The following is a 26,405-nucleotide window of genomic DNA, read 5'->3' as shown; positions in this document are numbered from 1 at the left end:
GGATAGATTCAAGTGAAAAGATAGGTAAGGCCTAAAAACTGGCTGAGATGCATGCTTGACTCTGAAAGAAAGTTTAGAAGGGTAATTTTGCTTCTTAGAACATAGTTCGTGGAAGAACTGGCACTAAAAACCAGGTCTTCTGATTCCAAAACCAAAGCTCTTTTCCAGGCAGGAGAGCAAGGAGATACGCTATCTTTCTACTGCATTAAATACAAAAAACTTTCAACTTTGTGTAGAATGCTTATCCCAGGAAGGAGGAAAGGCATTTTGAAATGGGAGCCCAAAGGGCTCAAAGGCAATATTTACAGTTATTTTTACAAGTGATCTTGGCTGTATCACTTAAAAAAAACCCACTCTGGGCCCAATCAAGTACCTGTTCACTGATGACTGTCTCTATGAGCTACCCCCAAATTGAGAGACCTCAAGTCCTTGAAAGCAGGAAGAAAGGAGTTGTGACACATAAATTTACAAAAATAACTCCTGATATAACTAGTATCAAGAGGCCTATTGGATCAATACAATCTTGTGAGTTAGTAAAAATCTGTCTCTAAAAAAACTTGAAAAAATTCCGAGAAGCAGAACTGCTGGATCAAAGTACAACAGCAAGAAAGTAATATACAAGGAGTAGAAACCAAATTTTGAATTTTCAACTTTTCTTGGGCTAGAATATGCAATATTATACTCTCTTGCAAAGTTAGCTGGCAGCAAAGTGAGATGCAGCTCCTGGTCAGCCATGCAATTGCAGGGTGTTTGGCAGGTTTAGGTCTATTAAATGATTTTTTTTCTTTTTTAATTATTATTCTATTTTATGTGTACTGAAGTACTAATAAATGTTTAACAATTAAATTAAGGTGAGTGAAGAAATGTAAATCTGTGTGGCTTCTAGGTTCTTATTTCTCTGCATATTATATAAGCACACCTGTTCCCAAAACACAAGGTTTATCTGAGTGTAATCATGGAAACAAGCTTCTAATCTGAGCTCACTGGCCATGACACTGCTGCAGAAAATCGGCTGGTGATGACATCTAACAATGTCAACAGGAATCAAGGAACCAGGTTTCTAAATGCATTTTCAACTTATAATACTTTCAACTTATTAATCAGGACATAATCTTTTCATAAGTAGAGGAAGATCTGTGTATATATATTTTAAAAAGCATCAACTATTACATACTGCCCTTCAAAAAGGTTACTGAGGGCCTCCCTGGTGGCACAAGTGGTTAAATCTCAGGACTATCAAGCTATTGGCACCAGCTGGCTCCATCCCCCCCCCCCCCCCCAGGAAGCTAACCCACATGGCAGGGCAGACCTCTCCTGACTCACCCCCCACTGCTCCCCTCAGCAGTGTATTTCAGTCAATCTGCCTGTGCCACTTCCCACTCTGTCTCTTGTGAATCCTTTCACCTCCCACACCTCTGGCCTATACCCTAGTTCTTCTATGCAAAAAAGGAAAGAAAGAAACACTGATTAAACTATATATATATATTTTTTTTTTTAAAAAGGTGGCACTAAATAATTCTTTAGTCTAGAAATGAACTCTCTTTTGGTTTAAATACTAAAATGTTTTATAATTAGTGGCCCACAGATCAAATGTTCTGTATAACACACTTTGGGAATCAATGTTGTAAACTCTAGAGCAGTCACTCACAAACTCTTTGGTGTCAAGATCCCTTACACATACTTAAAAAGGTAACTGAGGAATGCCCCAAAGCTTTGGTTTAATTTACTGATAGTGACTATATTAGAACTTAAACTGGGAAATTAAAAACTATACATATTTGTGAACTCCTTTAAAAACAAGAATTCTATAAATGCAACAAAAATTTTATGAAATTATTTTCCAAAATTAAAAAAACTGAATGAAAAGACTACATTGTTTTATATATATATACATACTATATATATAGTATAGTAATCTATACTATATCTATATATATACACACACAAATTACTTTAACATTCAGCTTAGGAGAGTCTAATGTTTGCTTCTGTATTTATTTTAATATGTTGCTTTGTTTACAGTATAAAAGGATACTCCCAGTTCACACAGGTATTGGAAAAAAGAGGACAATTTAAACGTTTTAGGTAACTATGATATTGTTTTTTGATACGATACCAAATTCAACAAGTGGTAACTACTTTAAAGTTTGTTGCAATATGGATTCTGGAGCCACATCAATAAATCATTTTTGTATATTCAACATTAAAAGCCATCATCAGTGTGCCTGATGCATTATTACATCCTGGAATGGTCATTTGTAAACTATTGATTCACTTTATGCAAATCTTCCAGATGTTGACACAATTAGAAAAATATTTAAAAATCATATTTACTAATATCACCTCTGATCTCACCAGAAAAATCATTAAATACTGGGAAGTAGTCAACTACATGGTGGCAGATATGATTCCCAAATGCTTTCATCAGAAATCTGAATTCCTGACTTTCGCCAAATTCATTCTGTCTTCATTTGAACTGTGTTTTTCTTACTTGGAAAGACTGTTACCATTTCATTAAAAACTAAGTATTTTCTAATAGTAAAACACTGTTTGCTTTCCCCATGGCAATGTAGATTACATATGATATATGCAATTGTGCCTGGATCCTCCTCACCACTGCATTACATTGTAGCAAAGAGACACTGTCAAGTAAAAAAGTCAATGGCAGGGAAGGCAGGGGCATACATCAAAGCCTGTTCACCCTGTATGACTATTTCCTTGCAAACACTGCTGTAAACACAGAGAATGTTTAGCTTATTTACTACACTATGTATACACATGAGTCTCTCCTATTTTTTTTTACAAAAATACTTTAATTCCAATATTTTGCACAGTCCAATAAACAAGTGGAAACTCATATCCATACTGCACTCATAAAGCATGTTTGCATCACTGACTTCAGCTATCATTTTGTGAGCAACTCAAGTACCCAGTCCCTAGTAATCTCAAGGAAAAAGTGAAGTGTAATCTTACGGTTTCAAGATACTCAGTAGTTGTAATAGAGCAAATATCCCATATCTCACTTTTATTACTTTCCAAAACATTTAATGCTTATTGCTTTCCTTATACAACTGCTTTGATTTGAAACTTGCAGTTCAAGACCACATTGCTTCTTTGCTGTCTACTGCCATGGTTTAATCCTAACACTTATATAAATAAATAGGCATTCTATTGTTTCTTTTCTTCCTTTCACTCATACTTTCATACATAAATTACATTTCACAGTTCAACTGCTCTCCTACCTCAGTTAAAGTTAAATTTTCCTGGTTTTACCCTTAGATGAAATGAACTGGTATGCTGGTATGTTGACATACCAACATAATTGGTATGTTGACATCATTTTACAGGCAAATGAAAAAGAAATGTATAAAATTTGTTATATCTACAATAGCTAGACAGTAAAAGCTGACTTATTTTTGAGTCTGTACTATCAGTAAGATACTGAAATATCAGGAAAGTAGTGGCAAAGTATTAATCCCCTTTTCACTAAATACAAGTATACATAAAGGCATATTTTTCACTACAAAGAAAATCCACAAAATGTGTCCTATAACTTTTCAGCAAAAATAGTCCAAGTATATTAAACATATTCTTTCCCCCACTAATATTGTCAGATTTATCAAAAGAACACACTGTTAACAACATAGATTACTGGCCCTTCCTGGTGATAGGGGTTAAATCTCAGCACTATCACCACCGTGGCCTGGGCTCCATCCTGGGCCAGGGAGCTGACCCACATGTCCCTGGCCCATATGGCGCAGCAGCCCTTTTCTGTCTCCCTGCTGCTCCCCTCACAGTGGATTTCACTAGATCTGCCTGTTCTGCTCCCTACTCTCTCTCATGCCTCTCAGTTCGTCTATGCATAAATAACCTTTAAAAAGTCAAAAAAAAAAAAAGATTACTGTTATGGGAACTAGAAACTTCCTAATACTTGGAAGGCAGATTTTTTTTCTACCTCCTAAAGAAAAGAGCTATTGAGAATGTGTTGACTTAAAAATTTTATGGAGCTTTTGACTTGAATGTCTCTGGATAGTAAAGATAATTGAAGTGATACCTCTTGACAATATCTGGCTCCTAATTCTTTAAACTGTAAATTTTACTTTCTTTAGGCAATATAAACTCCTACTCATTGTCTATCATAAGAGTAGTATATGTATAAATTAATAACTTATTACTTATTATCAGTATCATAGCCTTAGTAATTGAAACAAATAAAACACTTTGGATAACCTTCAAATACAAGGACTCTGACATGAAAAATATGATGGCCTATAGAATTTATTGGTCGTTGAGTTCAAGCCCCAAATTCCCAATTAAAATAATGTTTGCATTATCTACATTAACCAAAAGACAGACTAAAAGAGAAAAAGAACAAAAATGCAAAAGTGGTTTGAAAAATACCACGAAACCATCTAAAACTTTAAGTTTAAAAATAGAAGTGTTTGCCTTTAGAAAATATTACTAGGGGATGTGTGAGAATCTAATAAAATAAATGGGGTCTGTAAACCACACTTGGAGTGATAATTAAAATTTATATCCAACTTGGGGCATTTGCAAGAGGCAATTTTTTATAATTATGCCTGGAAAATGGGCATAAGCAGAGATTGTCCTAAGCAAACTCAGACTTGTAACTGTCCTTCTAAACCACCTTTAAAGATAAATAAATGAGGGGCCTCCTGGTGGCGCAAGGGGTTAAGACACAACCTATGAAGCAATCAACATCCTCTGCAGCACGAGTTCAATCCCCCAACCCACATGGTGCAGCAGACTTCTCCTCACTTGCCCGCTGCTCCCCTCAGCAGTGTACTTCTGTCAATCTGCCTGTTCTTTTCCCCACTCTGTCTCTGGTGAATCCTCTCATCCCCCACACCTCAGACCTGTACCCCAGCTTTTCTATGTATAAATAAATAAATCTTTTCAAAAAAAGATAAATAAATGAGCACATTTAACCAATAAGATGCATAAGGTGACATGAAAAGCCCAAACTTACAAACTATTCCCCTCAAAGAGGCCATATTAAATATTAATTTCAACGAAGAAGTAATATTTTTCAGGAACCACTTACTAGTGACCAAAACCCTCTGTTTCACATGAAAGCCTGACTAGTCTAGAGCCACAGACACTCCCAGTTAATCAAAGTTTTCAAAATAATAATAAGGGGGTCTGTAAACCCCAGTGGTGCAGCGGTTGAGCGCTGGGTTGCGAAGCTGCCCGCAGCCTCTGCAGCATTGGTTCGATCCCCGGATGCTCCCCGGCCACTGGAGGAAGGTCCCACATGGCGCGCAGACCTCTCCTGCCGCCCGCTGCTCCCCTCAGCAGTGTACTTCGGTCCTTCTGCCTGCTCTGCTCCCCGCTCTGGCTCTGGTACCAGAGTTCTCCCACCCTCCGGCACTTCTGACTATACCCAGTGCTTGCATAAATAATTTTAAAAAAAAAGTTATTTCTTAAAAAATAATAATAATAAAAGTCAAGCATTTACACATTGTGCCATTCATTAATTTAAGCACTGTATCGATCAGCTCATTCAGTCGTTCATGAACAGGAACTTTATCTCTGAAAACCAGGACATTTATGCCTATAATAAAAAGAAAGCTAAAGTAAAAAGAGGCAAAGTGAACTACCATAGTCAAAGTAAGTGGAGAGCTGAGGATCCACAGTATATAGCCTTACCTTCTGCACTATGTTATCACTATAGCTCCTTAGTGAGAGGGCTACAAGCCCATGATTTTTCATAAATGCACAGAATAAAGCTCTGAAGTGTCTATGATCAGTAAGTAGAATCAAAGTGAATAGGGTTAAGCACCTGTAATCTAAGTCCCCAGTACACATTCTTTATAGATGGCAGCAAACATGGGCCTGGAAATTTTTTTACTTGTAATAATAGAGAAATTCATTTACCCCACTATTAGGATAATATTCTAGCCTGTGCTATGGGCTACTGAAAGTTTTTATGTAGTGAGGTCATGACAATAATGATGATAACAGCTACCATTAATGGTGTATATACAATGCGTCAGTTACTGTTCCAAGCTCGGTAACATATTAACTAATATAACCATCCTCAGACCTCTATGTGATAGGTACTGTTTTACAGATGAGAAAACAGACACATTGGTATACTTGCTCAAGGACACGCTAAGGAACAGAACTTGAATTGAAACCCATGCTTTTAACCACTATATTATAAGGGTCAAATTTGCCCAGTGGTAAATTCATATAGTAAGCTACATTATAACAGAGTTCAACTATGTCATACACACACACACATATGTATGTATGTGTATGTATATATCTATAAACAAACACGAGTTTTCATTTTTGGCAGATAGGCCACAGATTAAGTTTTGATATCTGCTTACTGTATGAATATAGTGAGTCTCATACATATGCAAAGTTGCCTTCTAAGCAAAATGAAAGGTTGGATTCTATCTCTAAGATCCCTTATAGTGCAAATAGTATTTCCTGAACGCAAATTCCATAGAGTCTATCATTACATCATAAATTACTCTGAAAACATCTAATTTTTTTTTAAAAAAATCTATTTCTGCATGGCACAGATTATTACCTATATGCTCTCTTTAAAAAAAATCACACAAATGTATATTAAAATGTGAGTTATGATGAATAAAAACATAGTTAATAAATTCACTGTTGTAGGAATTTAGGTGGGAATAATTAAGTTACTAAACCTTGTCCTGTAAAAATCTAGTTGGAAAGGAACAGTATCTGGTGTAAAATTCAAGCATCAATGCCTTTATTTTTCAAATGAGTGTTTTATCATATTTTCTGTATTAAATATTTGATAGGTTTTTTTTTCACTCTAGTTTATTATGTCTTCGGGTCAATTTCTGCCTCTAAGAAAGGTTACCAATTTAATTACTCAAGAAAAATGGGGATGTGGTTTGGCTTCCCATATTTGTTCTAAAACCAACATTTTGGAAACATAACCTACCCTCAAAATAAAAAGCACTACTTGTAAACCCAGCTATATCTAACAAAATAGATAACTGAAAAACAGGAATTAGTAAATGTATTCATGCAACTAATAGGAGCCTGTATTACCCTAAAGAGATAATGATTAGTTATGTCAACATCAATATCAATATCTCTGACATTTTACTTAATTAGAAAGGGCTATAAAGATACGAAAGTTCACAATGATTTAGCATCAGTCTTTTGGGAATCATAAGGATTCCTTTGAGTTCTTTAACAACATGCTACAATAATCCTAGCTTGGAGTAGTTTTGCTGAAGACCTCCTTATTTTCACTTGCCTGTTTACCATGATCACAGTATGAAAACATTTTGCACTCAGTAGGTTCTTGATGAACATATACAAATATCATAAAACATTCAGCCTGCAACTTAGGATGAGAACTACAACAAAAAGTCTCATGATCTTTCAAAAAGTTATGTCCTTTCGAAGTAAACAATAATAGTAATAGCTAACATCTATATATACTCTAAGTACCAAGCACACTTCCAGGTATTTTATGAATTAATTTCATCCTCAACCCTGTGAGGTAGGTGCTATATTAACCCAATATACAGGTGAAAACTAAGAAACTAAGAACAGTTAATTTACTTGCTTGAAGGTAAGATATCCTAAGAATTAAATAGCATCTTTACAATTTCATCAAAAATTTTGATATTAATTAAATGAGAAAATAATAAACAAAATTACAAAACTGATGATGAAAAGGCTACCATTTATTAAGTGGTAACTGGTATTTATTAAAGACAACCCTCAAGCAAAAAAGTAGGCATTGTTATATTCATTTTACAAATGAAAACAATGAAACAAAGAGAAAGTTCTTGTCCAAGGTCACACACTAGAAATCAGCAGTGCTAAGACATGAACCTAGCTTTGCACAATTCCAACGCCTAGCTTTTTCTCCATTATGACAGTGTTTCCCAAACTTTAGGCACTTACCACTTTCACAAATTTTTATGTCAATGAGCTAATTGTGCTATTATGTGTTTATTAACAAGATACTTTAAAAATGTTAATAAATTTAGTTTAAAAGGAACCTGTGTCATGCCATAAATGGAAAATAAGTAACACTTGAAATAAATAGAAGGTAGGTAACAAAACAACAATAAATTCAACAAGAACAAAACTGTTAATTCAGCCAAATACCAGTGTTTGCAAACTATCCTTGTGGCATATTCATATATCAGGGCCTACCTGATCTTTACTACAAGAACCTAATCTGGGTTAGAAAGTTGTTAAAAACGTACTATTAATAAAGTTTACTAGTAGTATCAAACAGAAACTTTCTCCTTTTGGATATGAAAAACAACTGAAAAGGGAACTTTCACATTTTGCTGGGTATATATATCCCACACTTTGGGAAACAAAGGGCCTAAGGCTTCCTTTAATCTTAGTGGGCAACCCTGTCTGCAGTCTTTCTTGTACTCATAGCATTTTAGAGACTATTTTTAACACACAAAAAAGGAGGCACACTGGTTATTACTACTAGTTGCACTAAAGGAATGCCTCATCAAAATGTTCTCCTTTTAGGTACTTGCAGTACTTTAGGTGCTCTAAGTACATGTAGGGAGGCACACAAAATTTTCACACACACACTACTCCCAAGGAACATGTGCGGAGCCTCACTGCAAGCATAACATACAACCCAAAAGAGAAGCTGTGATATAAAGCTGCAATCTTACATACTGGTGTCTTGAATACAAGTTATGTCACTAGATGCAATAGGATTTGAATCCCAACTCATATGGAACGTGAAACCGCTTGAAGCTCCAGTTGTTTTTTTTTAAGTCATAATTTTTTTTTTGAAGCTCCAGATTTCTAAGCTGTATAACAGAAATAATATCTATTCACAAAGTTCAAAATTAAACATATGTCAAATAGTTCAATAGGTGCTAGGTAATTAGTATTTGTTACTGTAAGAATTAGAACATGGTTACTATGGGTTGAAAATATTAGGACAAAAAAGAAAAAAAAAAAAACAAAAAAACAGCCTGATCTGGAGTTAAAGAACAGACAGCTTTTTTTTGGAAGTCAAACAAGAAGGGTATTCCATTTGGGGAGTGCCAAGCAGGGACTGCAGTGGTGACCAGGTAGTAAACTGGACAGAGCTAGATGGTGAGTCCTCTAAATGTCAAGCTAATATTTACTGAGCCTTTAAGAAGTGAAGCATATAAGTTTTTGAAACCAGCTTTTAGCAATCACAGAAACACTATTAAGATTTAGGAGTTTACTACAGCAGTTTAGCAATGAGGGTATCAGAACTCAGATAAAGGACAGAAAAGGATGACCTTTCAAAAAAAGAAAACCTGAAAGAATTTGTAGGTTGGATATAAGGAAAGGAGGAGTCAAAGCTGCCTCTGAATAAGTGAAAGAGACACAGTAGGGAGACAGGCTGCTAAAGCAATAATAACTTAGCAGGGGTGAAAAAAAGGAAGAGACAAAATCCACCAAGAAGCAATTCAGTGTTTTAGTAATTCAGTTTGATTAGAGAAGTACAAGATTTCTATCTGTAGAGGTTGAAAACTATGGGGAGTATACAGAAAACCTACCACACAGTCACTTTCCTCTAGTTACTAAATTCTTAGTTTTTTTGAAGGCAGGCCTAGGATACAGCGGGCTCTTAGATTTCAAAGTTTTACTGTCGGCAGTTTTTTCTGCAGTCTGAGAGACTTATACCAACCCTGACAAATGGAGTAATTTGTAATTCTGACATGACACATGTCCTCAATAGTCTGTGCCAGGGAATGTGCTGTCCCTATGTATGCTAGGCATACTCATCTCTTAATGGATTTGTGTTCTTCTTGCAGCCAGGTATAGTGAGCTCAACAGAAGCTGTACTCCAACACATTTTGTAAGAGAAAATATATACTACAGTGCCGAGATATTCAGATTCTACCATAGTTTATTTCTCTAGTTGCCAAAAAATTCCTAGTTTTGCATTCTTTAAACTTGTTACAGTCACTCTGCTCTGTAAAAAGGAATGGGGGTGGGGAGAAGGCCCTGGGAAGGGAGGGAGGGAGAACTGGCAATGTTGGTCAGCAAAGCAACAAAGTCAGAACTCGGAGAATTCTGCACTATTTCTTTCTGTCCTTTCTGCCTCCTTCTCTTCCCATGCCCAGAATGTTGATTGAGGTGGAGAGAGAGCACCCATAGAGTGCTAGGCAGTGGAACATCCAGGGCTGCAAGCTTTACCACCCCCACTTTTTACTTCCCTGGATGAGGAGCCCAGAATTGCCTTAATTCATCATCCCAATCACGTCTATGAATGCACAGTAATTAAAAGAGCTAAGGAACTTGCTTGCCCTAAAAGTTGGTGATGTTTTCTAACATTACCATGTGCTTTTGCTGCTCTAGACACCATGAGGTTATGAAGGAAAATAAACCTGAATTATATTCAGTTTGCTTATGATATGGTTGTGATGAACATACACTGGAAAAGTAAACAATGGCATTAATAAGCCAAGCAATGGCATAAGCAAACAAAAAGCCATATAGTGTGAAACATACAAAAGAACAGGCAGGAGGTAAATGAAAGTCTTAGAGTGACGGTGAGGTTGTTCAAATTAAATTTCCAAAACCTATAAAAGCTAAATCAGGCTTGGAAAGGGGAAGGATGGAAGCACAGGAGTCAGGGTAGTGAATTGCACACATGATGAAAAGAAACTGATAAAGAACAAGTAACCAAATGAGAAACAGAAAACAGATATGCTAAATTGGAACACAAAGTCCACTTTAGGAGAATAATCAGAAAAAAAGATTCCAAGATGTGACAGAGTTGGTACATGACATTTTAAGACTGGATAGGGATGGCTACTCAGATCTGATATGCTCTCCCTATTGCCATGCATTTTATGATAATATGTGTGAGTCCCCTCTCACCCCCCAGCAAGAGACAGCTAAATTAAGTGAGAAACGATTGACCTGCTTCTTTAGATTACTTGTCTATCCCACTTGACTCACTGTCAAGTTCAAGAATTGGAAATTCTAAAAAATAATGGAGCATACCAGGAATATCTATGCCGTCTTTTGGGATGTGGACATCAATGACAGAGAGGGAGAACCTTCTCAGGACAAAGAGGGGGTGACATCTTTATTCAACCTCAGTCTAAGTAAAAATGAGATTCTTAGATAGAGAGAACATGCTCACTAATAAACCTAGAACTGGATCAAACCCCAAACTATATTCTTCTAGGTCATGAAAGGGGGAGTAGTGGTTGTTTCTTTGATTAGGAAAAGGGCAGAAGCTTAGGACATGATGATCTCTTCTATTAGGGAGGGTTGATGGTCTTAGATAAGACCAGACTTCAGGGGCCTCACTGACCTCAAGGCAAAACAATCTGCATTCTTGAAGAAATGGTCACAGACCTCCCAAGGCTCACAGGCTGTGACTGGCCTCGAGTTCCCATACTAAGGTGACAAGAGGCCTACTTTGGACATATTGAGAAAAGCCTACCTGACTCTTTTGGGGATACAGACTCCACACTACCCAGATTTTCTAAAGGTGATCTTGATTAACTGTTTTGGCAGATACAAGTATTCTGTTCAACAACATTTTAGAATACTTGTCTTTATTGTGTTCTATAAAAATAGTTTCGGATATTATCTGTTATTTTAATAAAAATATTAATTTACTTAGCAAACTATGGATGTATCCAAATAAATGTAGCACAAAAGGCTATTTTTTTTTTTTTTTATAGAGGCATACTTTATTTATTTATTTATTTGTTTGTTTGTTTTGTTTATACATGCCCTGGGTACAGTCAGAAGCACGGGAGGATGAGAGAATTCACCAGAGCCAGAGCTGGGAGCAGAGCAGGCAGAAGGACCAAAGTACACTGCTGAGGGGAGTTTAAAGTATTATTTACAAAAGTGTTCCAAGACATGCACCTGAAAGACATGGGTAATAAGACTTGTTTTAAGTGTTAGATTCTAACAGGACCCACAGCAGTATAGATTCTACAAGAATGTACCGGGACCTCAACATAGTTTATGATGTCAAATAATATTAAATAGAAATTTGGAGTTTTAGACTATTTTAGAGATACATTAGAAGGCAAATATATGAGCATGGAAGTGGGATAATAAATACTAATCATATAATATTTAGTAATCAGAATATAGTGATTAAAAACAGGGGTACTTAAATTCCAACTCTATAGCACTTACCAGTTTTGTGACCTTGAAGAAGTCACTTATCTTCTCTGAGTCTTCATTTTAAAAAATAAAGATAATAAACTGTACCCACTTCACAATATTGAGAAATGAATTAATATTTTAAAGGGGTGAAAACAGTACCTGGCATGTAGTAGGCACTACAACAGCACTGATTATTATGATTAACATTTGAATTGGCTGTAATATAAATGAAATTTAGTGGTAAGCAAACATAATTCTGGGGGAATGAAAGATAAATTCATGTTCACTCATTCAACATTCAACACGCTGAAATGTCTCCCTAGCAATTCAATATTTTGGCAAATGTTACCAAAAAAGTATCAGAGATATAGCTAAAATCCAGATAGGCAGAGATTTGTGGAGCTTAAGGGAAAAGAAGAAATTTTCCAGGGGGGCAGGAATTATGCCTATTTCACACACTTCTGTATACTCAGTGCCCCAGGCGCACACTCTGGTGCACAGTAGGTGTTTTAATAGTGTTCACTGAATTAATGACATGTAAGAATTAATGACATGTAGGTATAGAATATAAAATAAGAAAAAATATATGGATATATTTAGAGTGAAAGCTCAACAGAACCATGCCAAGAAATGTACAACAATGCTATAGGGTAACTGAAGAATTTGCCCACAAATCTTTAAGAATTCACCATTTCTTGAGTATCTCAAGAATATACATTTTCTTATTCATGAAACGGGGATAACAATACTTGGTAGGCTTATTATAAGGATAAAATCAGATCTAATGTTAAATGAGAACCACAAAAATGCAGTGAAATACTGGCAGCCTCAAAGCAAGGGGTCTTTTTGCTCCAATCATTCCTCAGCTAAATGCAATTACTATGTATGAAGAGTATTAGCAATGCCTTGCAAATAGCTAAAGCCTCTTATGTTAAATGTAGAAATACCTTCTGGATTTAACATCCAAGGTTCAACTCTTTGGAGGTTGGACTAAATATAGATAGAAAGACATTATACTTCCATATCTACCTTGCCTTCCTATTAGTCTCCAGAAAATTTCAGAAAATGTCTGAGATCATAAATGAAAATACTTGAAATCTCTGTAACAAAGGTGCAGTTAAATACTTACTCTGAAAGGACATTTCAAATATAACGTAGTTGTCTGCATCACTCATTTTCAAAGAATGGCCACATTCATGAACCACCAGCAAGTCTGCAAAAACTTTCTACAGCACCCAGCAGCTACTCTCCAGCTTTCCAATGTCCGTTAAACTTTGTTGCCCACATAGATAGAACATGGCATCTAACTATGCACATCCAAAATCCAGCACATTGTCTCCCCAGCAAAACTAGGGCCCCTTCTTCACTTCTGTTAATGGTTATCACCATTCTGTAAGCTATGTAGTCTCAAAACCTCAGAGCCTCTATTTTAGTGTTTTAGTGGCATACTTTATTATAGGAGAACAAATCCTCTAATTACAGGGTGAAACAAAAGGCACCACTGATAGGATCAAAGGACTGGGGGCAGCTTTAAATTCACTCAACAAAAACGTAAGGTATAAAATTAGGCTTGAAGAACAATGCAGAGATTTTACTACTAGTAAAGCCAATATTCCATAAATTATGAGTTTTCTCACATAGAGCAAAACTAGAGTAAATGATATTTATTTGATCACTGAGGACCAGGCAGTATGATAAATGTTTACATGTTACTTCATTTTGGTATTATGAAATCTTCAGATTTGATATTATCTTCAGTTTAGAGATGAAGAAATTGGAGCCTTCAAAAGAGGTTATTTGCTCAGGGCAAAAGAATGAATAAGCAGAGGGGAGATTCAAATTTATAACTAACTGTCCCATTTCAAAGTTTACATGCTATTTTGAGTACTCAATATTTGCTGACACAGAAAACTACAAGTGTTGTAATTAATTAATTTTCTATGGACTGTAAGTACTTTAGAAAAAAGGTAAATCCTTCCAAATCAACTATTAATATACAGTATTAATAAACACTCTAGTTTAGACAACCTCTCATGCTCCTGGTCACAAAATGAGACACCAACAGAAATAAAAAATATTCAGATAGTTTTTACATAATAATTATTTTTTCAAGGCTATAGGTAGTTCTATTTCCACATACAACATTTTACATAATCACAGACAATACTCAATAATCACTCTGAGATTAGAACTCTTAACAATTATTCTTTATCCACAGGAACATATGACTATCATTGTGAGGACTGGGCCCAAGGTCTATCTATTTATGCAAACTCATTACTGGTTATGCAATTTTGAGACGCAAAGACACCAAATAAGTGCCTTTAAGTAACATTAGAAGCTTTTAGTCTACAAAAGGATTCATAATAGTAACAATGATTATTTCAGTGGAACAAAACAACCAGAAAGTCTCATCAACTACTATTTCACTACAATTATTACTTTTAGGGCATGATTACTTCAAATTCACATTACTTTTGAGGTATTACATTTCTGTAATTTTCCAAAAAAATTAAGATCTTTGACTTAAATGTAGGTATCAACTGTCAATAGAAATGGATCTCAATTCATTCTAAATCCTTTCTAAGTCTATTAAATAATGTACTTATGAAATAAGCAAACAGATACAAGATATGCAGAGCAGTATCTTGCACACAGAAAGCTGTGAATAAATGTAAGCCAGAATTATTTCAATACTGGTTTTTCATCTAAATACGAAGTGGCATTCAACCTTCATATGGCAATCTCCTCCACACATAATTTATATCACTATATCATTTTTCATATCTTTGATAGGGACATAAGACCCTCACCTACCATCAGACTACAGTTTTTATAATTAAAATTTTATAAACAGTACAGTGTCTTTTGTTCTCTACCATACTCACCTTCACAATTTACAAAACGGCTGTTTTATGCATTCCCTTCAACCCTCAATTATTTAATTTTTTAAAAACTATAGCTTTCAGGTTATCATTTAAATGCCATAAAATTCAACCACAGAAAACATCAAATTCGTTGAATTTTGAGAAAATTTATAGTGCATTATTACCACGAGCCAATTTTATAATTTTTCTAGCATCCCAAATATTTTCCTCTAGTGTTTTCTATCAATCCCTCCTTCTGCCCGGCCCTTTTCCTCCCTAGGAGAATGGGTGGGTGTGGGTGGCTGAAAACTCCTAGCTTCTATTTATAACTTGTTCTTTCAAGTATCAGCATTCTTCTAGGAGCTATCTAAGAACAAACCCAGAGCCTCCAGGATTACCTTTTCTAGATATTTCCTATATGTGCATATGTACATATGTACTCTGTGTCTGGCTTCTGTCACTTAGGTACTTTACTTTGGTATAGCATTTACCAATACTCTGTTCATTTGCATTACAGAATAGTATTCTATTACATGGATATGCCACATTTTACTGATTCACCAGCTGAACATCTGGACTGCTTCCCAATTTTTGACTGTTGTGAATAATGCTGCTAAGGGATAGTTGCAATTCTTTCTATGCAACACTTTCTTTACTCAAGTTGTTTGCTAAGATTGAATTACTGGTTTACATGGTAAGCTCAAGAAACAGTCAAACTATTTTACAAAATGGCTGTACCATTTACACATTTCAAGAGCAGTGTGTAAGGATTCCGGTTTCTCCACAATACCAACACTACATATTAGCAATCCTTTTAATTATACTAATTCAAGTGGGTATGAGATGGCAAATCACTGTGGTTTAATTTCCATCTCCTTAATGACTGATGATGCTGCACATCTTTTCATATGCTTATAGGCCATTCATATAATTTCCTTTGGTAAAATTTCTATTAGTCTTTTGCCCATTTTTAAGATGAATTTCTTCTCTACAATTTTGACTTATAAGATTATTTCATATATTCTAGATTAAAAATCTTCACCTCATTTGTAATATGCATATGTTTTCTGACAGTCCATGGCTTGTCTTTTGACTTTAAGTATCCTCTAAAATGCAGAAGTTTTTAAGAAATTTTAATGAAGTCCATTTAATGAAGTTTTTTCTTCTGTGACTCATGATTTAGTGCCATATCTAAGGACTCTGCCTAACCAAGGCCACAAAGATTTTCTCCTATACTAGCATCTAGAATTTTTAGTTTTTAGAATTAAGTCTAGGACATACTTGAGATAATTTCTGCGTATGTTATCAAGTATCTCAGTACTATTTATTGATAAAACTATCCTTCCCACTTTTAACTATTCTGAAACTTTTTCAAAAATCAAGTGATCGTAAATAAGAGGGTTCATTTCTAGATTCTCAATGGATCAAGTCTGTTCCATCGATCTCCATGCCTTATGGCATATCCTTTTGCCAATCACACTCTCTTGATTATTGCAGATTATAATAATTAGGAAGGTAAGGCTCCTATTTTTTACTTGTTTTCAAAATTATTTTGACCATTCTAGGTCCTCTACATTTTCTTATAAATTTTAGGATCAACTTGACAACTATCATGTCAAGTCACTGGAACCAACCATACTTCAATTAAGCCTCCACTTGTACCAGTCCATGAAACTGGTTTATTAAAGTCACTCATGCCTACTAGATTGCTAAATTCAATAACCATCTTTCTGACCCTTGTAACCTACTAGGTGACAGCACTAGGGACATATTTGTTCTAATATTTGATCTTTGACCCTACTTTCTGACCCAGGGTACATGGAAGCTTTCCCACATATCTTGCCTTATTCACCTTTTCTATCTGGATAGTCTTCTTCATCCTGTACCATATCTCTCTATACTAAGCTAGTAAATGTGTTTCTGCGAGTTCTATGAGCTATTCTTGCAAATTAATGAATGCCAAGCAGAGGGATTACTGGAACCTCCCATCTACAGCTGGTTGTTCAGAAGCATAGATGACAACACAGGCTGACACTGGTTTCTGAACTGAGTGTACGTGTGTGTTAGAAGTGAAGGTTTGTCTGTGTAAAAGTAAAGGAGACAGACAGGGAAGAAACACACAGTAGGGCTGAACAGCGGTTTTCTCTCCAGAGGAGAGAAGGCTCAGTTTTTTTCATTTATATACAAGTAAAGGAAGAAAAGACAATGAAGACGCATCTATCAAAGGAAATGCTATGGAAAATGAAACATATATGAGAGAAAACACAGGAAATGTGAAGTCTTAACATCCATTTCAAATTCTCATTGACCAGATACTTTAAAACCTAGCACCAGGCCTCCCCAGTGGTGCAGCGGGTTGAGCACAGCGCTGTGAAGCTGTCCGCAGCCTCTTGTAGCGCCGGTTTGATTCCTGGCCAGCCAGGGAGATTCCCACATGGTGAGGAAGACCTCTTCTGACGTACTCGCTGCTCCCCTCAGCCTTCTACCTCAGTCTTTCTGCCTTTTCTGCGCCCTGCTCTGTCTCTGGTGAATTCTCTCACCACCCTGCACCTCTGGCCTGTACCCCAGTGCTTGTATAAATAAATAAATCTTAAAAAACAAAAAAAAACAAAAAAACCCAGCACAATGGTCCTTACAACACTTTCACCTGTTCCCTCTTATACACACAGCCCACTTCAACCTTCTAGGCTAAGAATCTCCTCTTCAAATTCCCCAAAGAACATAAAAGAAATCAATTCAGGTGTCAAAATAGTATAGCAACCGATCTCTAGTCTGTGCACTCTTTCTTATGGGAGTGTTTGGACAGAGTGTCCATCCTTACACTACCTAGGGTCTCATTTGAAAAAGTCAATCCAATCACTCCTGGGGTAAGAGCCATAGCCCAGAAATTAAGAGATTAGTTCAAGATCACAAGGCTAGCTTAAGACAAGACCACCGTTTAGTGACTCCCATGTTCAGTGCTCCTTAAGCCAACCTCTTATGTGCTCTTATAGCTCAGTCAAGATGCTTACCACGAATTCCCAAAATACTAAGAGACTAGGCTATTGGTTTAAAGGAAAAAAAAAAAAAAAAAAAAAGACTAGAACTAACATTATAGAGGAATGAGAGATTTTAAAAGCAAATAATAAATATGACACTACAGAAAGCCATCCTTTCACAGTGGAAGTTTTTCAACTGTGCAGGAAAGTCTCTGATTAAAGCAAGATTATTTTTGTAGCTTGTAATTACTTTAGTGATTCAGACATTACAAGTAAAAAAGCTAACACTCCAGAATAACAAGGCTGACGTTTATTTGTATTAAGTTTATTACCTTCAATGTATGAGACTGCTTCCTTATTTTAATGCTAGCACTAAATAAATAGATTTTGTAACCCAACAAATTTCGAGAGACAAAATGGCTTACATGGCTCTGGTGTTACTTTTCTCCTATTATGTGTGTTATTCAAATATTCTACCAATATACTGCTCAACACAAATGACCTAAAAGATTTTTCAGCTTCATTTGTAGGGTACATTTCTTATAACTTTCAATAAAAGAACTAGTATTGGAAACTTTTAGCAAGCTATTATGTACTTCAAAGTCTGTATGAAATCTTAAAACATTGCCCAATTAAGTAAAGGCTAAGAAAATGTACTGATCAGTGTAGTAAATAGCATGCATTTCCTTATTTGAAAAATAAAGTAAAAAATTTTTGGAAAAGGTGATGTTGAAGCTATTGAGCTCAGCAGAGAGCAAAATTCCTTATGATTAAATCCTATCAGCCAGATTTTTCTCCCTGCAATTCTGCTTCTCTTAGGTGTAGAGCTTAATTCTATAAAGCATTAGCTCATTCACTTTGTCTATTGACATACTGTCTCCAAAAATAAACTTTGAACAGGTTTTACTCTGCTATTCTAAAACAAGTACAATGAACATACCCACAGACGCTTGACAGTTGTAGTAATGCAAAATTGTGTTTCTGTGTGCCCAGAATACCAATTTCAAGAATCTTCCTATTTCTCTTAAGTGGCTATGTTTCAAGAATTCATCATACATTGAACCATTTATTATGCAAAGATATCCATATATAACTCAAAATGAAAGAATTAAAAATCTCTACTTTTATAAGAACTGATGACAAACCAATCCCAAGAACAATTGAAAGTAAGAAAGAGCTTGAGAATAAGGCCTAGAATAAGGGAAAGACACTCTATTCATTGACAAGTTACTTAATTTCTCTGCCTGCCATGTTCCTAGTTAATAAGCAAGAATAATACTCACTTCACAAGGATATAGCAAGGATCAAATGAGTTATTACATGAAAATTATTTGTCCAGTAAAAAGAACGTAATAGGCCCTCAATAAATGCTACCTCCTTTCTTCAGTTCTGGGCCCTCTGTTCTTTGTTCTCTATACTTATCCCCCTAGATGACTCAGCCTTCTTGACTTTTATTAACAAATGCTGAAAACTACTACACCAATCACAGCTCTAAAGAGTATATACATGTCCACAGAATGAGAAGCTACCTGCCTCCTGTCCCCAAGAGAAAGGCAAAAAACCCAAACACCTGAACTTCACTGTAAGAACCAGCCCTTGAGGTGGACAAATCTCCACACATTACCAACCATCACCTGAAGACTTGCACTGCCACCTCAAAATGCCTGAAATCAAACATCATCTCGTTAATGATCAGGCCTTCTTCCTGCCCCTTGTCTAAGAATGATAATCAACAGAGAACAATCTTTGCCTTGTTCTTCTCTCATTTAGATATTACCAGGTAACCCAGGTCTATTAAAGTCTACTTTCATAGTCTCTTCTGTACCTCTAGCCTCATTTTCTGTCCCAGTGCCACCGCCAGAACCCAGTCAAGATTCCTTGATCTTGGAAATACTGACATTTGGGACAGACAATTCTTTGTTGTCGGGGCTCTCCTGAACATTGTAAGGAGTTTAGCAGCATCTCTCACCTCTATCTACAATATGTCAGCAGAATGCTTCCTGACCCCTAGTTATGACAACAAAAATGTCACCAGTGTGCCAAATGTCTCGGGGAAGGGAGTTGGCAAAAAGTATACTCCCCATTGTCTCCTCATACCCACATTCAGTACCAAGGTCCAGCCCCTTACCATTTTATATATACAATAAAGAATCAGTCCCCAAATTCATCTCCAGTTTCTTCTCTCAAACTGCTGTGGCACTGATTGGCTAAAGGACTCCCAAAGCACTGCTTTTATAAGTCCTTTCTCCTAAATTCACAACTCACTGTTTACCTTCACAATTAATTCAAAGCTCTCCACCTACCCTTGATAATCTGGCCTCCATTAAACATTCCACAAAGTACCTCACACAGTGGCTGTCCAGCAGTCCTTCAACAACAGACCTGGTCATGCAGGCCCTCCTTTTCTGTCCTACTGTTGTCACCCTGGTTTGAATGTCCAATACCTAAAATCCATTTCAGACCACTGCGAGAGCCTCCTTTTCCAGCCTCTACTCTCTTTTTCACTCAAAAGTCAAAAATTATCATTGGACCTTCATTGCCTATTGTAATATGAAATCTTTCACCTTTTCTTTAGAGTTTTTCCTTAGATGATCTCCACTAACTCTATTTCATTATATCCAAAACATACCCTAGCTTCGGCAAAACCTGACTATTGGCCAGTTCTTGAAAAGGCTCCCACACTTTTTACCTTTCGTCATGTTTTCGCTCTGCCTGGAAGTCCCCTTCATCCCACTATCCTTCCTCCACACTAATTCAAAGCCATCTGAATTAAGTAAAAGTCTTTCTTAATCAGATCTTCTCTGTACCTGTCCTATGGCATCCACATTCTGTTTTATACACGTGTATTCCTGTAATTTACAAAGTCCTCTTGGTGTCTTGTAATGGCCAGTCCACTGCCAAGTAGATAACTCAATATTATCTGTGAGTTGTTGCAAATGTTTCCCATCGAGGAAGCAATGGAGGACCATGTTTTCAGACAACCCCAAACTCCCTACTGTAATTAAATCCATATTCCCCTTTTGTCTCACATTTATGTCTTAAGCCTATTTTTAAGTAGATTACTTTCAAGATATCCAGAATGCTACTTAGTATATCTTATTGGAAGAATTCTGTTGGGGGGGGGGGTGGTTCCCACTGCTTCTAACTTGTAAATGAATCCTGAATATGTACCTTATTGAGGCTCTTTACACAAAAAGCAATGTAAATTTATTTGTGAATGTTAACAAAATTGTTAACATGTGAAAATAACTTGGATTAGATTAAATATACTTCAAGCCAACGTTAATTGATGCTCATTTTCCTATCCTAAACAATACATTTAAAGTCTTAGTCTTCATGCAGCATTAAATACATTAAAGTCAGTTTATTTCAGCCCCCTTCACCTAAAGACATAAACCAAAATACAACAGGCGGTACCTCCTTATTTTCAGTTCCCAAATGACCGAAAGGTGTATTTACTTTTCTACCAATAGAGAGAGCGAGAGCGAGAGAGAGAGAGAGAGAGAGAGAGAGAGAGAGAGAGAGAGAGCGCGCAGTATCATTAATGAGCATGTTTAGACCAAACCTGCTCCTCCAAGTTTAATTCCAAAGCTGTATTGAGCACAGCCACCCTCGCAGCCACCACCATTCTCTAGCAGGGGTCAGCAAACTGCAGGCCCTGTTTGTATGCCCAGAGCCAAGAATGGTTTTCACATTTTAGAGAGCTGTAATGATAATTTCAAAGAAAACTATGCAAACAGAAACTGTACGTGGCTGGCAAAGCCTGAAATATTTACTCTGTCCCTTTTCAGAAGCACAAATTTAAGACTCCTGGCTGTTGGTTCAGAAGACACTCCACTTTTCCTCCCAAGATGTTCAAAAGCAATATAAAACATACAAGATTATGTAAACAGATAAAACTCATTTAACGTCATCGTGAATTCACAGGTTAACTTTGCAAACAAAGGCCTGTTTTGCATACTTTTTTACTTCTCAGAATCTATTAGAAGAAACTTCATCTCAGATGATGACACTTACGCCTAAAGAGTGAAATACCTGACCCAAAGTCACACTATCAATCAACAGAGTGGGGTCCCAAGCCTCAACACTGATTTCAATGCTCTCTGCACTACATCACAGGTACACATGTGGCTGTTAAGTTTTGGAGCTGTGGATAACAGACTTAGGTCATCATAAAGATAAAAACCTTAAACCTATTCCTGATATGCTGTTTGCAGACAGACACTAAGCAGTTATAAATCATTAAAGACTAACGTTAATGACCACCATATTCATTAGGTAAGAATTTCTAGGAACGCTTCTTCGGTATTTTAAAAGCAGATGTGATGGAGTAAGCTTAAAACTTACTCTGCTTGCTGCTCTAATTCTACAGATTGTGGTAAATAGGCATGGTTGACTTCCAGTTGTTCAATATTATCTCCCAACCTAAGCCCACAAGTTTCACCAAATGTCATGGAATGCCATTCGGAAAGCTGTCCAGTTTCCATCAGCCATATGTTCTACAGTGAATAATTACACATTCTTTTTACATCTACGTGCAAACTACTAGCTAGGAGCCAATAATTTTTCCCCTAAGAACTCAACTTCCTTCAAAACCTGCTTTTTCGATTCCTCCATCTAGAAAACCCACTATCGCGTCTATCAGTTAATTCGAGAATTAAAAACCCTTTAGCCCACACTGACAACTTTCCTAGGGCAGGATCCCTGGAGCTATGCATGTATCAGGATCCAGGATTCCAAGACATGGTCACAATCCAAGATCCTGCATCTGAAGTTGCTCTTCCAGTGTTGAAAAACACAGATTCTGAGGGGCAGTCGCGAGATACAGGGCTGGGGCTCCGGAGGTAACCCAGAGGCTTCCCCCTTCCCCGCTCCCCGCCTCTTTGCAGGACTTTTGTCCTCCGAGAGCGACCCCCCCCCCCCTCGGCCGCGGCGCGAGCGCGGGCCGCCCGGGCACCTGCGGCCTCGCCGCTGCGGGGGAGCCCGGGGCCCCCGGCCCCCCAGCCCGGCCCGCAGGGGCCCGCGCCCGCCTCCACCCCACCGGGGCGAGCACCCGAGGCCGGGCCGCCGGGAGGCGACCCCTGGGCGCCGCGGCAGAGCAGCGCCGGCCGGAGCCCAGGGCGGCGGCGTTACCTGGAGGACCACGTCGTTGGGCAGCTGCGCGGCCCGGAACAGGTCCAGCACCCGCCCGTTGGGCGCCACCTTCTTGGTGCTCTCGATGTCGCAGTAGGAGAAGAGATCCGAGTAGTATTTCTGCTCCGCATCGCTCAGCGTCAAGCCTTCCATCTTCGCCTCCGGCTCCCGGCCGCCCCGCCCCGCATGCACCACCCGGGCGCGGGCCCCGCGACCCCGGGCGCGGAGACGGCGCGCGGCCCGGCCTGCTGCTCGACCCCCGAGGCCGCGGGGAGCCCCGGCCTCGCGCGCGCGGGGTGCGCCCGAGCCCGCGGCCGGAGGTGGCGCGGCGGGGGCCGGCGGGGCTCGGCGCGCCGCCGCCGGCGAGGCCCCGCGCACTCCCAGGCGCGGCGCGCGGCTCCGGCTCGGGGGCCGCGGCCGCGCGAGCCACGGGCGGGCTCCGCCCCCGCCCCCGCCGCGAGTTCGAGTCTCGCCGGTGCCCGGCCGCGTCCCCCCCGCCCCCCAGACTTCCCGCCTCGGCTTCTCCTTCCGTCCACGCCCCCGGAGCGGCAGCACTTCCCGGGAAGTTGTGGGGCTGCGAGTTTAAAGTTTCGGGGGCTCTGGGGCGAGCGTGGCCGCCGCTCCGCCTCCCTCCGCCGCCATTGACTGCGCCCCGGCCCGGCCCCCGACGCGCCCGCACCGGCTCTGACAGCGGCCGCCGCGCGCCAGACCCGGATGTGAGGCCGGGAGGAGAGAGCGCGAGAGGGAGAGAGAAACACCCACCGGGCTGGCTCGGCCGCTCCCGGGAGAGGGGGCCGCAGCGCCCCCTGGTGGCCGGAGCCCCGCGGCGGAGGCCCCGCGCCTCACCGGGGGGACGCGCTGGGCAGCCCCGGGGGCGGCGACCGGGGCCCCCGCGCACGACGCGGCGCTCGAGGACCAGGAGAACCTGTGCAGGGGCGGCGGCCTGCGAGGTCGGGGAGCTGCTGGCACGACGCGTTTCATAAGCATTTGACTCTACGGGGAACACTGACCAGATCAGTGTACCTTTTTGATATCAGAAGTTATCGAGGATGAATTAATAATTCTCTGGGCTCCAAGGGCTACGGAGAGCCCGTCTTCCCGGGAGCTCTGGTCAAATGGACACTAACATTGAGGTTGAATTTCTCACTCTTGTTCGAAGCCCATGTTTACCTCAGAAATAAAATTGCTGAAGAGAGGGAAGCCCTGGCAAAGTTTTCTTCCTTGTGGAAGGTCGTTTTGATCACTAGGATCTTAGTGCTATTAATTTATACCATCAATCTATACGGCCAGGGGGGTCCTTCTGTCCTCCTGTGTGAAAATGGTGGTGTTAACACTGTTGGAATCCGCACCTGAGAGGAGGTTCTTAAGAGAGCTCAGGTAGAATGGCTAAGTGTGCATTTGGCTCTCACAATGGCTGTTAATGCACTATTGCAACAGATTTTTCAGTTTGGCTTTTTGTCTTCTGCATGTTGGTTACCAAACTATTGATCCTGCAGAGGGTCCAGAGGAAGAAAGTAGCATCGGTTCTCAATCCTTTACCTGCAACTTCAAAATTCAAAAAACCCTGAGAACCCAAGGATTTTTTTTTTTTTTTTTTGACACTTTCACAACAAAACTTGCCCTGCCTCATTTGGAGGCAAAATCTTCACTAAACAGACAAAAGTTTATATGTAGTCTGTGTACGTTCCTCTTGGTGTTAATAGTCATCCATTTTACTCCAGGACTCTGGAGTCAAGATAGTCACACAGTCATTGCATTATCTTTCTCTTTAAAAAAATAAATAAATAAGCGGAGGGACTGTGCAACTCTTTTTTTTATCTTTCAGATTTATTTTTACTTGTTTATGCATACAAAAACTGGGGTGTAGTCCAGAGGTATAGCAGGTGAGAGGATTCGCCAGAAACAAGAGTGGGGAGCAGAACAGGTGGGTTTACTGAAATACACTCCTGAGGGGAGCAGCGGGCAAGACAGGAGAGGTCTGCTGCAGGCCATGTGGGTCAGCTCCCTGGCTGGGGATCAAACTCATGCCACAGTGACTGGTGATAGCTTGATAGCGCTAAGACTTTAACCCCTGAGCCACCAGGGAGGCCTGGACTGTGCAATTCTTAAGTATTTTCTGACTTGACTAGTAGCACTTTATATAAATATATACATAACATGCTCTTAAGGTCACATTTCCCTAGCTCTGAAAATTTCAATTTGGTAAAGCAGGACCTCTCAGACCCCTATAGGACATCTACCTGAGGTGACAGAGCCTCGAAGGTGGCCTGCATCCAAAGAGAGGAGCACAATGGAGTCAAGACTAGTTTGTTTTCAGCATCTTTTTCTCCACCACCTTTCCTAGCTCTTCAAGGTCTTTCCTGCACCAGGACCTTTGTTCCTGCCACCTAAAATACTTTTCCTACAGACTTTGTGTGGCGTGTTCTCTCACACCATGTGGGTCCCTGTTTATATATCACCTCCTCAGAGAGATTTTTCTTCGGCACCTATTTTGAAACTGTTCTACCACCACACTTGCCCTCTTATCTGCAATATTTTCTTTATAGCACTTTCCACTAGGACCTAACATTAAAGTATATATCTGTTTACATTTTTAATAGCTAATAATTATTGAGTGCTCCCTATGTTTCAGGCACCGTTCTAAGACTTTACACTAATTACACATTAATTACAACAACCCTATCAAAGTAGGTACTCTCAGTATTTTTATTTGGGGAAACTGGGGCACAAATGGGTTAAGTGTCTTATAAGTCAAGCCCCAGCAGTTTCAACTCTAAGATTGCTATCTTCTGGTGTCGTTTTATTTGTTAATTCATCCCGTCAGCTACCATCTCTGTGTTTACCAGAAAAAATATTGACCTACCCATAGTTCCAAGTCTAGCATGTGGCATAAAGTGCTCATCAAGGATTATTTATTCAGTGAATGAATGAACCAATGATATGACCAGTCAGTCAAAAGCCTAATCTAGTCTGGGATGTTTAGCTCCACAAACCTGTAGCTCCACTTTGTTTTAGAACCTAGCCTTATCAGCGGGTTTCTTCTTTTTCCAAGTTCTGGGATTTTAAAATTCCTTCTCAGCCCATAATGTGCTGTCCTTTTACTCTCGCCTCCCATTCCTTGAATAAGCCTGCTTTTAAAACCTTCAAGTTCTCCTCTCTCAACCCCTACACATAGTACATGTATTTAAAAATATGCTTTGATCACCTACTTCCCGTGTGAAACAAGCTGCATGAACTTCTCCTCAGGGGATCATCAGGCCTAGGGACCTTGTTGTCAGCCATGTCAAGGATACTCCCG

At 38.9% G+C, this 26,405-nt stretch overlaps 1 protein-coding gene across 5 annotated transcripts in view; it reads right to left on the bottom strand.

Moving 5' to 3' along the window:
* Positions 1–23,260, bottom strand: part of REPS1 (RALBP1 associated Eps domain containing 1) — a gene marked incomplete at both ends in the record, with an annotated part of 70,411 nt that extends 47,151 nt beyond the window's left edge. For all 5 annotated transcript variants that reach the window (XM_084228091.1, XM_084228092.1, XM_084228093.1 and 2 more), the window contains one exon: positions 23,108–23,260. In XM_084228091.1, coding sequence (XP_084084217.1) covers positions 23,108–23,260 — 153 coding nt within the window. The remainder of the gene's footprint in view (positions 1–23,107) is intronic.
* Positions 23,261–26,405: the final 3,145 nt, after the last annotated feature.

The sequence above is a fragment of the Talpa europaea genome (assembly GCF_964194135.1).
Source record: "Talpa europaea genome assembly, chromosome: 2".
Classification (NCBI taxonomy): domain Eukaryota; kingdom Metazoa; phylum Chordata; class Mammalia; order Eulipotyphla; family Talpidae; genus Talpa; species Talpa europaea.
Note: the sequence above shows the minus strand (reverse complement) of the source record. Positions and strands in the feature narration are given on the sequence as shown.